General features: G+C 44.0%; 1 protein-coding gene and 1 non-coding gene across 2 annotated transcripts; one reads left to right on the forward strand and one right to left on the reverse strand.

Moving 5' to 3' along the window:
• Window positions 1-67: 67 nt before the first annotated feature.
• On the reverse strand, window positions 68-16,713 carry PPT1 (palmitoyl-protein thioesterase 1). The gene is made up of 9 exons (XM_070368201.1): window positions 16,556-16,713; window positions 11,818-11,927; window positions 11,476-11,603; window positions 10,925-10,995; window positions 9,321-9,423; window positions 6,001-6,091; window positions 5,051-5,149; window positions 3,229-3,300; window positions 68-1,514 (listed from the first exon to the last, which is right to left on the reverse strand). Exons 1-9 carry the CDS (start codon window positions 16,677-16,679, stop codon window positions 1,392-1,394), a joined length of 921 nt encoding a protein of 306 aa, XP_070224302.1. The 5' UTR covers window positions 16,680-16,713; the 3' UTR covers window positions 68-1,391.
• Window positions 1,696-1,842, forward strand: LOC138987355 (small nucleolar RNA SNORA79). The gene has a single exon (XR_011463839.1). It is a non-coding gene; the product is annotated as a small nucleolar RNA SNORA79 (small nucleolar RNA).
• Window positions 16,714-16,959: the final 246 nt, after the last annotated feature.

A 16,959-nucleotide genomic window follows, 5' to 3' on the forward strand; every position in this document is an offset into this window, starting at 1 on the left:
AGTATTTATGTATGATATTTGCTGAACAGAGATGTAAGAACTTTGAAAAGAAAAATGACACCAAGGATAAGAAACTACTCTTTATTTTAGACGACTTCATAAAATTGTTTTCACCCGTCCCCACTTCTTGCCTTTCATCCCCTTGTTTCAGTTGAAAAGTCTTGAAAGAGGTGAAGGAAAACCAGAAGGTAAACTTTGTAGCACTTAAGAAAGTGCTTCCCCCAAATGCAGCTAATCATTTCCACAGATGGGGCATTCTGCAGAACAGTCTTCCAGAAGTGGTGCTAGGATTTCATGGGGTAAGGGAGTCAGGGGCTAAGATGTTGTCTTTAGCAGAAATTCTCAAAAGAGTCCTTAATAGTCTAAGGTGGGTTGATCTCCAAGAGAAAAGGGATATGGAATGTTCCCTAAGCTTTCTTGAGCAATCTTTTTTTTTTTTTCACAGAACACATCAGAAGCAGTTTGGAGTGTGCTGGTAATACACATTTTTGAGATGGAAGTTAGAAAGCCTGATCTGTTCATATTTTTCCCCCTCCCATTCTTTGCTAACGCCAGCAATAGAGTAACTCTGGAATCCAGACCACCAGTCATATTCAGAAGGGACAGGTTTATCAAGGGTGGAATGGAAAGAACCAGCTACCTCCTCCTTTTTAAATTTTTACATTTTTCTTTAAACCTCCCTATCGTCCCCATCTAAGTTAAGCAATATGTATACTTCCTGCCTTAAGCAATCCAGTTGGGTGCTACTTCCCTCCTTTTGTGACAGAGCAACTAATTCATCACTACCTAAGGAGACCGTGCTACCAAGGCAAGATCATGGGCTGCCGGAATTTGTAAAATAATACCCAAGACACACAGAAAGCAACATACTCAGAGGAGGACAGCCATAAAGAAATTACATGGATGCATTAGCCAAGCGATACTTTTCTGAGCACTGGTCAAATCACCAGAACAGTTAAAGCATTTTTTGTGAATACCTCAGGCCTGAGTACTGGCCCCTTGGCTTGAGATGTGGCTAGATTTTCCTGAGAAAGTCACTCATCTTAGACTATTTCATTGGTTCAGTTTGTTCAGTCTCATCCAGGCCTGGGCAAAGCTCTGGCACTGACCTGCAGCAAACTCCTGATTCCTAAAAGAGTCTGACCATATCAAAGGCTGTAAAACAAGCTCCACGGCTATTAGCTAATTAAACTGGCATTCAGCACCATCTGCTGATAGGATGAGGCAAAGGATAAGATTTGTATCTTGGATCTTTCCAAGCGGGGCATGTTTGATGATGACTAGAGAAAAGGATTAGTTGCTAGCTGGATCTGAGCTCAGGCTTGGGCATAGAGGGAACTGGTTTGGGAGTGGGAGGGGTTCCCTGAGCTCTGGTTCAGACTACAAGGGTTTCACTCAAGGAAGGGTATGATGTGGGCGTAAAACCATTCTTCAGACAGTTGAAGATGGTCACCTTCAAGAGCCAGGAACACCAGCTGTCCGGCCTTGTCCATTGCCTTTAGCCCCAGGCGGTCCTGTAGAGGATAAGGCCATAATTAAGAAGCTTAATGATTTCACAGTAAAATCATAAATAATGTTAACGAGATATTCTCAAAAATGCAGTATTTTCTCTTGAGTATTAAAATTTAGGTAAATGAAATGCAAATAAGGATACTTCCCTCCCATTTTTTCCCCTGAATATTAAAAACGTGTTTTTGATGGCTGTTCCTCTCCTTGCTTGAAGCCTTGGGTGGTAGGGTTTTGGTCCACTGTGTATCTAAGCTGATCGGTCTTCTCTCAGGACACCATGGGGATGGGCGGTGGTCCATTATTGTCTTCTGATTTTTATGGAGTCAAGCAATTGGGAAAAAAGTTACGTGCCATTGAGGTTGTTCTATACAGACTTTTATACTCTGCTTTCTGGAAAGTCTCCCAAAGCTTCCAGAGGACCACCTACAAGTGGGCAAGCCATGGACAAAACCGCCTCAAAATGTCAACTGGGACTGAGCCAAAGATGGGAGAACATTAGCTAGAGAACTTAAAACATACCCAACTCTTAGATAACAAAACTCAGACACTTCAACATTCGGCAGCTGGATAAGTCATGACAGCTGGGTTGTTGAACAAGTGTGGCTGGGAAGATGAGCAGTTAGGATGGTGCCAGAATGCTGCTCCTGCTGTTCACTCTCTCAGTCGTGTCCAACTGAGACCCCGTGGACTGCAGCATGCCAGGCGTCCCTATTCACCAACTCCCAGAGTTTACCCAAACTCATGTCCATTGAGTCAGTGATGCCATCCAGCCACCTCATCCTCTGTCCCCTTCTCCTGCCCTCAATCTTTGCCAACATCTGGGTCTTTTCAAATGAGTCAGCTCTTTGCATCAGGTGGCCAAAGTACTGCAGTTTCAGCTTCAACATCAGTCCTTCCAATGAACACTCAGGACTGATCTTTAGTATGGACTGGTTGGATCTCCTTGCTGTCCAAGGGACTCTCATGAGTCTTCTCCAACACCACAGTTCAAAAGCATCAAACCACCAATTTGAGTTTCATGACAAGTTCTTAATTGTAGCTTGCAAAACTCTTAACAGACCCTAGCTTCCTTTTACCTCACCCGCAGCAGAGCACCAGAGGCAGGAGAAAAGCCAAGAGATGACAATTGGCCTCTGAAATTACTTGGGATCTGAATAGAAGGCAAGTGGTTCAGATGTATCATTTCTGCACTTTAGGAAAAGTATCTCCAAGATAAAAGCCTGAGAATGTGGGAGACTCCAGAACTGGGAGTGGTGAAAAGCTGCTTGAGAAAAAAGCCTACCCTGAGCAAAATTCATAGCTCTGTTCCTCCCAGTCTCCTGCAGGAGGAGCTTTCCCCTGTCAGTGCCTGGTTTAACAGCATCTATTGATATTAGTGTTTTGAAGTAACAGCCCTCCATATTTTCTCATGTGGGGGCTCTTTGGATTTGTGATGGACTGTGCCTCAGCAAAGGAAGCCAGTTCTAACCCTGTTATCAGAAGGAGTTAGAGATATGTTCCTTGCCCAGGCCTGAAAACACGAGGAACAGGTCCTTTAACCTTCAGGATGGAGACTTCAGTAAACCAGTGCCTGATAAGCTGGTGCCAGAATCAGCAGCCTAACGAGTCTTGCCCACAGCACCTGCTGTGCTGGAGTGTACAGGACCAGGTATGTCACCAAAGCACCTAGCAGCTCCCAGAACTGAGCTGACAAGGACGGCACCTCCCCTCCCCAGTTACCTGTGTGTATAGGGTGCTCTCCTGTAAGGGAATGGTCTCCTTGGCTTGGCCACTTCTGTAAAATCCAAACCACTACAGGAGAGGAGGAAGAAAGGAGGTCAGATCAGATACACCCGCACATCGCCAACTACTTCAAGACTGGCTAGTAGCTAAGACTACTGACGAACAACTCCCTAAGACTGCAGCAAGGAGGGGCAACAAAGCATGTCTTGAGTCATTTCTTCTTAAGGGTGGATCCTGAGGTGTGAGTTAATCATTCCGAAGAGCTTTCCAGTTCCCTAGAATTGCTGCTTCCTACAGTTACTGAGCACCTACTCTGAAAATCCTTGTGCGGTATAAACATTCCAAGACGAATTTATGTATACAGTCCCTACTTTTAAGCAGCTCTGGTCCAATGCACAGACACAACTAATTGTTTAGCATGGAAGTCAGCAAACTTTTCCATAATAAACACAAAATAATTCAGGCTTTAAGGGGCCACGTGGTTGCAACTACTAAATACTGCCATTGTAATACAAAAGCCACGAGACAGTATTTTTTAAATGAATATGGCTGCATTCTTTTTTTCCTCTGTCTCTGCCCACCAGCTCCCAGCTGCATCCCAGCATGGCATGTGGGATCCTGGCCAGGCATCAAACCCACATCCCCTGCAGTGGAAGCTTGGAGTCTTAACCAGTGGACTGCCAGGGAAGTCTCAATATGGCTGCATTCTAATGAAACTATTATAGACACTGAAATTTGTAACTCATGTAATTTTCACATTATCAAAGTTTTTTACTTTTTTCTACCATTTAAAAACAAAAACCATTTTCCTTTGTGGGCCATACAAAAGCAGGTGCAGGGTGGATTCAGCCCATAGGCTGTGGTGTGCTCTGACACAGTGTGATGAACACTGATATGATAGAGACTGATAATTCTTAAGAGGGAGTAAATTCTGCCTAGAAGAGGGGTGGCTTTCTGGATGGAGGAAATGACATCTGAGCTGAACAGGAGCCTGTCAGGTGGAGAAGCCCAGGGAAGGGCATTTTAGAGACTAAAGCATGAACAAAGGAACACAAGAAACCTGGGCCGGGAGCAGGGCATTTCCAGTAGCGCAATATGACTTGGTCTGAGAGGGGATGAAGGGATCATGAAGTAAGATTAGGTTGGAAAGAAATCAAAGCCAAGTCAAGGCTGAACGTGAATGTGAACCTCAGGGAGTTACAGATTTTGGACTGGTGCTGCTGAACCTTTTCTGGATCACAGATTTCTGAAAATCTGATAAAAAATTTCCAGACCCTTCCTCAGAGAATGCAACTTCAGCTTACCCTTGAACAACATGGGTGTGAACTGCTCGGGTCCACTTTTTTGTGGATTTTGTTCAGTACTGTGGATGCTGAGGGACAACTATAAGTTATATGTAGATTTCTGACTGTGCAAAGCACCAGCGTCCCTAACCCCTATGTTGTTCAAGGGTCAACTGTATATAAGTTTGCAAACAGTTTTGGGTTGTGGGGGGTTACAACCCTGAGTGTCCCATTTATAGACCTCAGAACCCCTGCTCTACACAAATGTGGGTGGAAGGGACTGACAATTCTTCCGAGTAGGCAGCTGTGGGGTTTTTTTTTGTTTTTTTAAAATTGATTTATTTATTTGGCTACATTGGGTCTTGGTTGCAGCATGTGGGATCTTAGTTCCCTGACCAGGGACTGAAGCTGCATCCCCTGCATTGGGAGAACAGAGTTTTAACCCCTGAACCACCAGAGAAGTCCTCAGGCAGCTATGTTTTAATGCCATTTCTCTGCCAGTCTCCTGGCATGTTGTGGCCTAAGAAGCGTCTCACCTCAGAATCCACAGGATCCACAATGGTATCATTGAGGAATTTCACCATCACAAACTTCTTGAGGGCCATCAGGTTTTTCTTGTAGGACTCATTGACACCCTGGAGGAAAAGGCAATAGTAAGAACCGTGGGGACATTACCATCAGATTCTAGCCAGGGAATTAAAAGCTTGCAGTGCTCTGGTCTGCGTGACCCTGGGTTTCTTCTCCATGGTAATGGGCTGCTTTTCTCGCTTCCTGCCCAGAACACACCAGGTACAGCCTTTTTCTTAACATGCCATCTGATTGACTGCTCCCAGCAACCATGGCGGACAGATGGCCACCATGAATCTCTCACTGCACTCCACAGGTCTCCATCACATAGGTTAAAGGCTTCTAGCCAGAGAAAGCCAAGGCAAAATAAGAAACTGCGAACTCTGAGTGGTTCTGCCATACTATTCTGTTACCGTCGCCCCCCTCTTCAAATTCTGTTTTTGTTTGTTTGTTTTAAACCTCCAGATATGCCAATAAAAACTGAGCCAGAATCTCCCAACCCATGTTCATCTCTGGGACGCGCTCAGTGCCCTGTGCAGTCTCTCTTCGTAAGTAAATCACTCTTCTGAAAAAATACGACCCCAAAGCGATCCACTGGAAAGGCTTCCCTCAGTAAGGCAGCAGTTGAGTTTCCTGCCAGCCAGCACCTATTGAGTTCACCCCGCTGCTTCAACACTAGGCAACAGGAAGAATCCACAGGAAGAAAGCCAAATGAATTTCAGCCTCCCTAAAGCGACTTAGCAGCAGCAGCAGCAGCAGCAGAAGGAACTGAACCTCATAAGCACCGCCTCCCCCAACACAGAACTTCCGGTTTCCTGGGTTCTGCCTGGGATATTTGGACAGTCACTGCTCATCTGTTTATAATGTCCCTAACAGGAAAGGGAATGCACAATTATGGTAGCCTGGCTTGGGTGCTTACTCTCTCTTGATTAATATCTGCCAGGAAGATGCTGTGGTTGCGGTATATGTCCTCCCTGATGGGGTCGTGCCAGTATTCTGCTTGCACCAGGCTGCGGGAGAAAAAAAAATAAAGGTGACCAAGCGGCACACTAGTCAGTATGCCTGAGGCTGGCCCTGGGCACAGGCCACCAAGAGACCGAAGGGGCAAAAGACCAGAGCCTTCTGTTCCTGCTGCCTGATCCCTTTTTCCTTAGCATTTCCTATGCTCCTTCCTTCTTGTCCTTGAGACCTAGCTTAAATATCTTTTCTTCAAAGACCATTCTGGCCAAACTAGGCACCTCCTCCACTGCTGTCCATCACTGCATCTTGTTTCTGCCACAGCCTTAGCTGGTACTAAGGGGGGTCTAGGTCCCTGATCAGGGATCGAACCCAGGCTCCCCTGCATTGGGAACTCAGAGTCTTAACCACTGGACCATCAGGGAAGTCCCTGGGCTATCTTATTTTGAACTTCCAGGATCTCTCTCTTACTCTTTAATGATTGGTTTTATTTGAATTCTTTTCTAGAGTCATGGATGATCTCTTTCTCTCTGAAGATAATAACATAGGCTTTTTTTTTGTTTAAGGTTTCCTTCAGCTTCTTGAATTGCCATCTGTTTCTTCCAAGTCCCTTTTTACTTTTTGTTGTTTTGATCTATCTTCTATTTTGGAAGCTTTCCTCAGATGTCTGATGGAGGGGTGGGTGGCGGTCCTTGGCTCACTGTTCATATTTAAACAAGAGCTTCCCTGATAGCTCAGTTGGTAAAGAATCCGCCTGCAATGCAGGAGACCCTGGTTCAATTCCTGGGTGGGGAAGATCGGCTGGAGAAGGGATAGACTACCCACTCCAGATTTCTTGGGCTTCCCTTGTGGTTCAGCTGGTTAAGAATCCGCCTGCAATGCGGGAGACCTAGGTTCAATCCCTGGGTTGGGAAGATCCCCTGGAGACAGGAAAGGCTCCCCACTCCAATATTCTGGCCTGGAGAATTCCATGGACTGTATTGTTCATGGGGTTGCAAAGAGTCAGACACAACTGAGCCACTTTCACTTTCACTGAGCTGAATGGAAGTTCTTCACACAGTTGGAAGTTCTTCACACAGTTCAGTTCAGTCGCTCAGTCATGTCCAACTCTTTGCGACCCCATGAACTGACGCATGCCAGGCCTCCCTGTCCATCACCAACTCCTGGAGTCTACCCAAACCCATGTCCATTGAGTTGGTGATGCCATCCAACCATCTCATCCTCTGTTGTCCCCTTCTCCTCCTGCCCCCAATCCCTCCCAGCATCCGGGTCTTTTCAAATGAGTCAGCTCTTCGCATGAGGTGGCCAAAATACTGGAGTTTCAGCTTCAACATGAGTCCTTTCAATGAACACCCAGGACTGATCTTTAGAATGGACTGGTTGGATCTCCTTGCAGTCCAAGGGACTCTCAAGAATCTTCTCCAACACCACAGTTGAAAAGCATCAATTCTTCGGCACTCAGCTTTCTTCACAGTCCAACTCTCACGTCCATACATGACCACTGAAAAAACCATAGCCTTGACTAGACGGATCTTTGTTGACAAAGTAAAGTCTCTGCATTTTAATATGCTGTCTAGGTTGGTCATAACTTTCCTTCCAAGGAGTAAGTGTCTTTTAATTTAGACAGCTATCTACTGGTGGTTCCACTACGTGCTAGTCGAAAGGAGTCCTGATTTGTTGGAGGATTGCAAAACATCAACCTGCAGATCTCTCTGGGACCAATCAGTTTTTTCAGGGAGGGATCCATCAAACTTCTGCCAAGGAGGAATAACCTGGCTGCTATCATTCTGGGAATCAAACAGGAGGAGGTGGGTTTTCACTATGGTATCTTATCACCATCCTGTGTTTATTATCACAAAGTCTGGTACTTCTTGAGTTAAACTGCTCCAGAAAATAAATTTGGCTTCTCTTGTCAGGGTTGGGGACGAGCAGTCACTTGGACATACACTTAAGGGATTCGGGGAGTCTGATCACTGTTTCTACAGATTTTCAACAAAGAGTCTCATGCACTTACTCTACCAAAGTATCTTAGATGTCAAATTCCTGAGTCTTTCTGAGATTATAAAAAGTGAACTGGTCCCTTCTTGTCAGTGTTTCCTTCAACAGACATAAAGGTTTCAGAATTTTCTGCTCTGCTAAAACAGTTATCACTCATTCATCTGCTTTCTTTCAAAAAACATACTGACATCTTTTTCATCATCTCTTCTCTCCTCTCTGTTCTCTTTGCCCTTGTGAGTTTATCACAGTTTATTCTTTTAGCTTCCCTGGTGGCTCAGAGGTTATAGTGTCTGCCTGCAATGCCAAAGACTCTGGTTCGACCCCTGGGTCGGGAACATCCCCTGGAGAAGGAAATGGCAACCCACTCCAGTATTCTTGCCTGGAGAATCCCATGGACAGAGGAGCGTGGTGGGCTACAGTCCACGGGGTCGCAAAGAGTTGGACACGACTCAGCACTCTTGCCACGTTGTTGCCATTCTTTTGCTTTGTTGTTGTTTAGTCACTAAGTCATGTCTGATTCCTCTGTGACCCCATGGATTGTAGCTCATCAGGCTCCTCTGTCCAAGGGATTCTCCAGGCAAGAATACTCGAGTGGGTTGCCATGCCCTCCTCCAGGGGATCTCCCTGACCCAGGGATCAAACCCAGTCTCTTACGTCTCCTGCATTGGCAGGCAGGCTCTTTACCACTAGCGCCACCTGGGAAGCCCCATAACCATACTAGTTGATCCCAAATCTCAGCTATCACCCAGAATATTCTAGACCTACTAAATCCAAATTTCTAGGGATGAAGCTCTGGAATTCATTTTTAATGAATTTCCCAGGGGGTCTGACATATAATTTAGGTTTGGGAACAACTGAAGGACAACATACTCCAAAAGTAATTCTGAATATGTTTAAATACCCAAACATATGTAGTTGAGGACACTGATGTAAGAGGTTAACCCTTTGCTGCTGACAATATAAAGAATCTGTCCTTCAAATATTAACAGTAGTTTCTTAGCTTGAGTAATTTCTATAGGCTTGTTTTTTTTTTTAAGATGAAAATGTATTGTTGTAATTACATTCTTCTTATATAGAAAAATGTCCTCCCTTTCTTTAAATTACTATTAGAGCAGCTTTAGATTTACAATAAAATGAAGCAGATAGTATAAAGATATTCACAATCATTTGAATATCATTTAAATATCACTAGCAACTACTCCTAGAATCACGGTTAGCATGCAAGTCCTCGTGATATCATCATGCGGTGACAGTTCTGCATCCTTCTCGGCCAACCGTACATACCGTTCCTGTATAGCTTTGTTGTAAGCCCCAGCGTTCAGTGTTTTTCTGATGAAGTCACAGATGTGTGAGCTTTCTCCTGGGCACCGAGGGAGTCCAAAAACACCTACAGCAGCAGAAGACAAATACCCGTGCCTTTAATAATCATGTCCTGAATACCTACTATGTGCAGGGCATTGAGAGAAACAAAAAAACCAGCAATAGATCCTGATTTCATTCATTCATTTCTTAAGGAAATAATGTCTTTGGAATTAATACTCTAACCGGCTCCCTCCTCCTCCGGTGTTCCCTCTCCTTTCTGCCTCAGGCCCTTTGCACCCACTCCCCTCCAGAGGATGTGCTTCTCACTGCTTCAACAGGGGGCCTCATTCTCATCTCTTGGGTCTTGGCTTAGAGAAGTCATATCTGAGAACCCTAACTCAAGCAGTGCTCAACCCCTGTTCCTCCCCCAACCCAGTTATACCTGCGTCCTCATCAATAACATTTTGCGGGGTACCAGACATACCAATTCTAAGCATATATTGGCAATAATTAATTTAATCCTTACAATCACCCTGTGGAGTAGAAATCATTATTTAGAGCATATTACGGATAGGAAACTTTTAAATGGAGAAGTTAGATACTTTGAGGTTAGACAGTAAGTGACGGAGCCAAGACATGAACATGAGCATTCTGGCTCCAGCGGCCAGGCCTTTCACAAATATAACCACTGTTCTGCCATTATTGTGTTTTTTCTTTACCACAGTTACTGCTATCTGTATTTATTTTGTTTGCTTACTTGTTTCGTGTCTACTCTCCCCTACTAGGATGGAAGTTTCATGAAGACAGAAACCTTATCGGTCTTGTTTTGAGGTTTTCAATAAATATTCATGGAATCAATGAATGAATGATAAAGCTGTTTCTACCAATTTGCATCTGAATAAAACATATACTTTTAAAAAGTATTTTCCTACCTGTTATTTTATTTCCTCCTCTGAAAAATTCCCGTAAGATGGGCAGCGTCTTATTTTAGCTTCTTTCTGTGAGAGGGACCCTACGATACCAAATTACTTGCCCAATTAACACTTAATTGGATGAATTCAATTTACTGATTATAAGGGGAATCCTGCTCCTACACTCAACCAGCTTAACAGCTAAATCCATCAGAACAGAAATAAAGTTCTACCCCAAGACACATCTGCCCCAAAAGTTTATTAATTCTATCTAAATAGCAAACCTGTTGGGGTGTTTTTTTTTTGAAAGATTTAATCTCTGCTGTTAATTTTACAGACAAAAAAAGTCTAGACACTATTCACTGCCTAAGTCCCAATTCAATATGACACCACTCACGTCAAAACAGGAAAGGTTGTTGGACTTTCCAAACTCCTCAACCACTGCCTGCTACACGGCTGCAACCATCTCAACTGCAGGAAATCATGTCAATTATATTAGAGAAAAGTAGGCAGTAATGTAATGACTCCCCTGTGTTCCAGGTGTCTGGAATCCGGTTTTGTCATCACTGCTGGCTAGTTTGTTATAGCTTAGCAAAACAGGATTTGGGGGAGGATGGCTGACTTCTTGTACAAATAGAGATGCTAGAATATTTTAGGTAAAAAGGACAAAGTTACCTTGATGTTGTCCCCCAATTGAGATGAGATTGACCATGGGAGGTGATGGGCATCTCTGAGCCACTGCCCGCCTGGAGAAAAAAAAAGGGATTATCAGTTTCCACTGTCAGATGGAAATAGATCATCAATAATCAACTCCCCAGGGGAGTCTGGGGGAGAATGGGTACATATATATGTATGGCTGAGTCCCTTCACTGTTCACCGGAAACTCACATTATCTGCTAATCAACTATACCTCAATACAAAATTAAAAGTTTAAAAAAAAAAAACTTCCCAGATTAAGTTACTTAATCTGTGGTTCCCCAAAGCCACAAAGTTTCAGGATTTATTTTCCTCTGATACAGCCAAACACAAATCTTTATTCCTTCATAGAAAATAAATTAAGTTCCACAGAGCTTCTTTCAAGAGGCTATTTTAGAAGAGTTTCCCATCCAAGGTAGATGAAGATTCCAGAAACACTAAACGGATAGATCTACCTGCATTAAAGGGCAAACAGTCAGTTTCACGTGATACGATATATAAGTGGTATGATATAACAGAAAGGGACTTACAGAAACTGGCCTCCCTGGGAGAATCCCATAGCATTGTAGCCTTGCTGCAATTTAGGATCCTTAGCAAGAATCTGACACACTGTTGTTACTTGGGAGTTGACATTCAAAAAGAAGCTGTTCTCCACATCCTAAAAGAGAAATCAAAGGACGGGGCTGAACACAAGCACTGGCACCTTCTCTAAGAGGCAAACTTGTTTAGGTTGGTACCCTCATAAGCCACTCAAGAACTTAAGTATCATTGTATGGTCTTCTGCTAAAAATGCAAGGTAATGCATTTTAATATTACATTCTACGAAATCAGTCAGCAAACCTTCAAAGGAACTGAACGGTGAAGCGCCTCACCTCTCTGAGAGTCTTCCCAATCTCTAAAGACAAGACGTGAATTCCAGGTATTTTCTTCTCAACCATTTTTTTAATAGCACCCATACTTAAGGGATTACAACAGCTGTCTCCTAGACAACAAAGACAATCATGGAAACTTATGAGTAACACAACATTATTTAACTTAAAACTTTGTACTTCAAAAGCATTAATGAAAATATGCAAAGTCAACACAGAGAAGAAAATATTTGCAAAACATACTTAATAAGCATTTAATATCTGAAATATACAAAGAACTCTACGAGTCAGCAAGAAGATAATCTAATTAAAATAGGAAAAGGACTTGAACAGACATCTCTTCAAAGAAGATATACAAATGGCCAACAAGCACATGAAATTATGTTCAACATCACTGATCATTAAGGAAATGCACATCAAAATCACAATGAGGTACCAATGCAAACCTACTAAGATGCCTTTAAAGCCTTCAATATTTTTTTTAATTAACTTATTTAAAAATGGAAAATAACAGACTTACCTGGTGGTCCAGTAGTTAAGAATCCACCTGCCAATGCAGGGGATGTGGTCCTAGAAGACTCTACATGCCACAGGGAACTAAGCCTGTGTGCCACAACTACTGAGCCCACTCACCCCAGAGCCCCTGCACCACAAGAGGAGCCACCGCAACGAGAAACCCATACCCTGTGACCAGAGAAAGCCCTCACACAGCAACGAAGACCCAGTGCAGCCAAAATAAAAAATAAATGTAAAAAACTTTTTTTTTCGTGTGTGTGTGCAATTAATTATGAAGAGACCTTGTCCGCCTTGTCAGATAAGTTTAACGTTTTCGTTTGAGGCATGAAGAAGAAAAGGGTTTCCGTTCTCCAGCAGTGAGCCTTAGCGTCAGCCATTAGTTTAAGAAAAATGAAGGAAAAATTGTGCAATTTTTTGTTTCGTGAGCACATTAGTGCTTCGCCTTTGGCCGCGGCCGTGGCCGTCTTGCCGTTTTCAGACTTGGGAGACGAGGTGGCTGTTGTAATTGCTGATCCTGTGAGAATGTGAAACTGGATAATATATGAAACGCAAAATAAAAAGAAATCATCCAAAGCAAAAAAAAAAAACCAAACTTTTAAATAGAAAATAACAAGTGTTGGCAAAGACAGGGAGAAACAGGAACCCTTCACATTGCTGGTGGAAACTGTGAAAACAATTGGATGGTTCCTCAAAAAGTTAAATACACAATGACCATTTGACCCATTAATTTCAATTCTAAATACATAACCAAGAAAAGGGAAAACCTATGTCCCTACAGAGCCCTGTACAAGAATACTTAAAGCAGCATTATCTGTAATAGCTAAAGGTGGGAAACACTCAAAAGTCCGTCAATGGATGACTGGATAAACAAATTATGGTAGATATATACAAGCAAATACTATTTTGCCATAAAAAGGAACAAAGTATTGAAACATGCTACAACATGGATGAACCTCAAAAATGTTATTTTAAGTGAAATAAGCCAGATATGAAAGCTTATATACTGTATAGTTCCTTTTATATGACACATCCAGAACAGGCAAATCCACTGAAACAGAAAGCAGACTGAACATTTCCTGGGGTGATGGGAAGACGGGGTGAAGAGTGATTCCTTAAAACGGGGCACACATGTTTTCTGCGGTGATGAAAAAGTTTTGAAACTAGAGAGAAGTGGTGGTTGCACAACATGAATACACTAAATGCCACTGAACTTATGCTTTAACATGGTTAAGCGTATGTTACATGAATTTCACCTCAACGACAACAAAAAGAACAACATTTTTTGCTCCGCTCATGTTGTTAACAAGTAATAACTTCAAAAGCCCAACACGGTATCATAGGGACCCCAAATTCACAATTGAAAATAAGCAGAGGTGCGTGTTCTCTTATCATCTAGAGCATCTGCGGCTCACAGGCCCCAAGGCACCTTGAAATCTTCTCTCTCTTTAGGGCCAGGACTAGAGCAAGACAAGTAAAGAAAGCTCAGGTAAGTGCTGACGCTGAACTCACATTCTGCACTTTTTTTTCTTCCTGTTTCAAGGAACCAAGAACTAAGAATAGGAAGCAAAGTGACTGACTGCTGAGTAGGATAAGTGGGCTAAGATCATTTTCCATTTTGAACTTAATCTTTCCATTTTCAACCTGAGAGCTAAACTTAAAAATTCGTTTTTAAAGAAGGAAAAGAGCTCGAGCATGTTCTATTTCTCACACTGAACTATAATCACGGGTTACTTAGGTGGCTTCCAAATAGACTGTGCTCTGGGAGAACACAGAGCTCTCATGCTCTCTTTTAACTCCACTGCAGTAGCCTGAGGCCCTGGCACAGACCCTTGAAAGAACAATCTCTACTTACTGACTCTAATTCCTCTCTGAACATTTTTCTTTCACCTATTCCAATAAGGTTCTCACTCTCACCACTCCCCTAAAAGTGGTTTAATCAAGGTCATTACTGATCTTCCCATTGTTAAATCCAATAACCAATTCTTAGCCCTCATCTTAGTTGACCTATCACCAACATTTCACAGTTTGCTATCCCTTCCTCTTGAAACATTTTCACGTGGTTTCCAAGACATTGCACTCTCCTGACTCCACCTTCTCCCTAGCTGTTCTATCTCTGTCTCCTTTGCTAGTTCCTCTCCATCCCCCTGGGGGCTTCCCTGGTGGCTTAAGGGTAAAGAATCTGGTTTGATCCCTGGGTAGGGAAGATCCCCTGGAGAAGGAAATGGCAACCCACTCCAGTATTCTTGCCTGGAGAATTCCATGGACAGAGGAGCCTGGCGGGCTACAGTCCACAGGCTCAAAAGAGTCAGACATGACTGAAGCGACTTAGCACACATGCATTCCATCTCTACATCCTCCAGATGCTGGGAATGCCTCAGAGCTCGGTCTTTAGACCTCTTTCCTCTTCTGAATATCGTCACTCCCTAGGTGATCTTGTCCAGTCTCACGGCTTTAAATACTAGCCATATGCCAAAGGTTCCCAACTTAATCCTCCAGCCTGTATCTGTCTCAAGACTCCAAACTCCAAATGCCTCTACATCTCCTGAATATGTAACAAACATCTCAAATTTAGTAAGTCCCAAAGCACATCCTTGATTTTCACCCTACAGGCTCCCCCATTTTGGTAAAATGACAACCTCATCCTTCTCGTTGTCCAGGCCATGGAATCATCCTTGACTCCTTTCTCACGCCATATATAATCTGTTAGCAAATCCTACTGGTTCTATCTTCAAACTGTTTCCAAATGTTGACTACTTTCCAACATCTCCCCTTTTACTATACTTTTTCAAGTCACCGTCACCTCATTTCAGTTCAGTTCAGTCGCTCAGTCATGTCTGACTCTTTGTGACCCCATGGACTGCAGCACGCCAGGCGTCCCTGTCGATCACCAACTCCCAGAGTTTACTCACTCATGTCCATTGAGTCGGTGATGCCATTCAACCATCTCATCCTCTGTCGTCCCCTTCTCCTCCCACCTTCAATCTTTCCCAGCATCTTGTTTAGATTATTGCAAAAGCTTTCTAACTTTTTTCCCTGCAAAGGTCCATGACCTCCTACAATCTAGTCTCAATATAGCAACTTGTCTTTGTTCTGTCACTCAGTTGTGTCTGACTCTTTTGGACCCCATGGACTGCAGCATGCCAGGCTTCCCTATCCTTCACCACCTCCCGGAGCTTGTTCAAACTCATGTCCATTGAGTTGCTGATGCCATCCAACCATCTCATCCTCTGTCGTCCCCTTCTCCTCCCACCTTCAATCATTCCCAGCATCAGGGAATATAGGAACTAGAGTGCTTTTAAAATGCAAATCAGATCATGTCACTCATCTGCTCAAAACTCACAACAATGTCCCATCTCTTCTAGCCAAAGTTCCTACAGTAGCCTTAGTAGCCCCAACAACATATGCAGGCCATCCTCCTACCCCTATTTTCTTCTGACTCACTGCGTTTCAGCTACACTGACCTGAGTGTTGCTCCTTGAACACACTAGACATACTAGATATACTTCTGCCTCATGGCTTTGCATTTGCTGATCTTTCCACCATATACTCACATGGCATCTTCTCTCATGGACTTCAGGCCTTTGCTCAGATAATCACTTTTTCAGTAAATCCTGACTTTGCTCTATGAAACTGCAAGCCCTCACTTGCACTCTCTATCCGCCCCCTCCCCTGCTTTATTTTCCTCCATTGCACGAGGAATTTGACATATGTTTATTTATCGTTTGTCTCTTCCACTGGGAAGTTCTAAAAGAGCAAAGAATTTAGTCTGTTTAGTTTACTGTATCCTCAGGATCCAGTAGGTAGTCAATGGCTACGCGTCAAAAGTATAAACGAATTACAGGTGCCTAAGAAATCTCTGTTCAATGCATGAATGAACAAAAGGATGGAGATACCGCGGTCGCGCAGGCACAACCCTGCCTTCCCGAGCGAGAGTCGGATGCTGCACCCTGACGCCACTGCCGTGAGATTAAACCAGGACACCGCGTAAAACCCTACCGCAGTGCACAGCCTGCTGTGAGCGCTTACGAAAAGACAGCTCCTTCCTCATCATCTCCCTTTCCAATGCAGGATAACCCCTAAATCCTAAAACGTGGAGCCAGTCCGGTCCTGTGTGACCATGGTCCCCGCCCTCCACACTTGCACTTTGCAGACGCGAACCCAGGCTCGGAGAGGGAAAGGGTCGCGAAACCTTTTTGACTCTCTTCTCACTCCCTCCTTCACTCACCCATCCCATGCCAGATCACCAGCGGCAGGGGAGCCGGCGGGTCGAGATGCCCCAGCGCCAGGGAAGTGCAGGAACCCAGCAGGAAAGCGAGAGCCAAAAGCCACAAGCAGCCGGACGACGCCATCTTGACTATATCACGTGACCGCGCTCCCCTGGCCCCGGCCTCTATGCAGGCGCGGGCGCGAGGGCGGCCGCGGCCGCGGGCGCATCGCATCCGCCACACCTCCGTCTGGGTTACCCCGGTCCGACGGGCGTCTCTCCTGGCTAGTTACCCCAGTAGACTGCTCGCCATCAGAAATCAAACGCGTGCCAACATATTCTCAGTGCTTCCTGTGCATCAAGCACTGTTCTAAGCGCTTTACATCTGGTAACTGCTTTAATTCCCATCACGCCCAAATACCCTT

The sequence above is a fragment of the Bos mutus genome, chromosome 3 (assembly GCF_027580195.1).
Source record: "Bos mutus isolate GX-2022 chromosome 3, NWIPB_WYAK_1.1, whole genome shotgun sequence".
Taxonomy (NCBI): domain Eukaryota; kingdom Metazoa; phylum Chordata; class Mammalia; order Artiodactyla; family Bovidae; genus Bos; species Bos mutus.

Excerpts from the sequence above, each read along its gene's own strand:
- PPT1 (XM_070368201.1), bottom strand. The coding sequence starts at position 16,679 with ATGGCGTCGTCCGGCTGCTTGTGGCTTTTGGCTCTCGCTTTCCTGCTG. Across the intron at positions 10,996-11,475 it reads TCCCAGGGAGGCCAGTTTCT|GCGGGCAGTGGCTCAGAGAT; the intron begins GTAAGTCCCTTT and ends TTTTTTCTCCAG. Across the intron at positions 3,301-5,050 it reads TGGATCCTGTGGATTCTGAG|TGGTTTGGATTTTACAGAAG; the intron begins GTGAGACGCTTC and ends CCTCTCCTGTAG.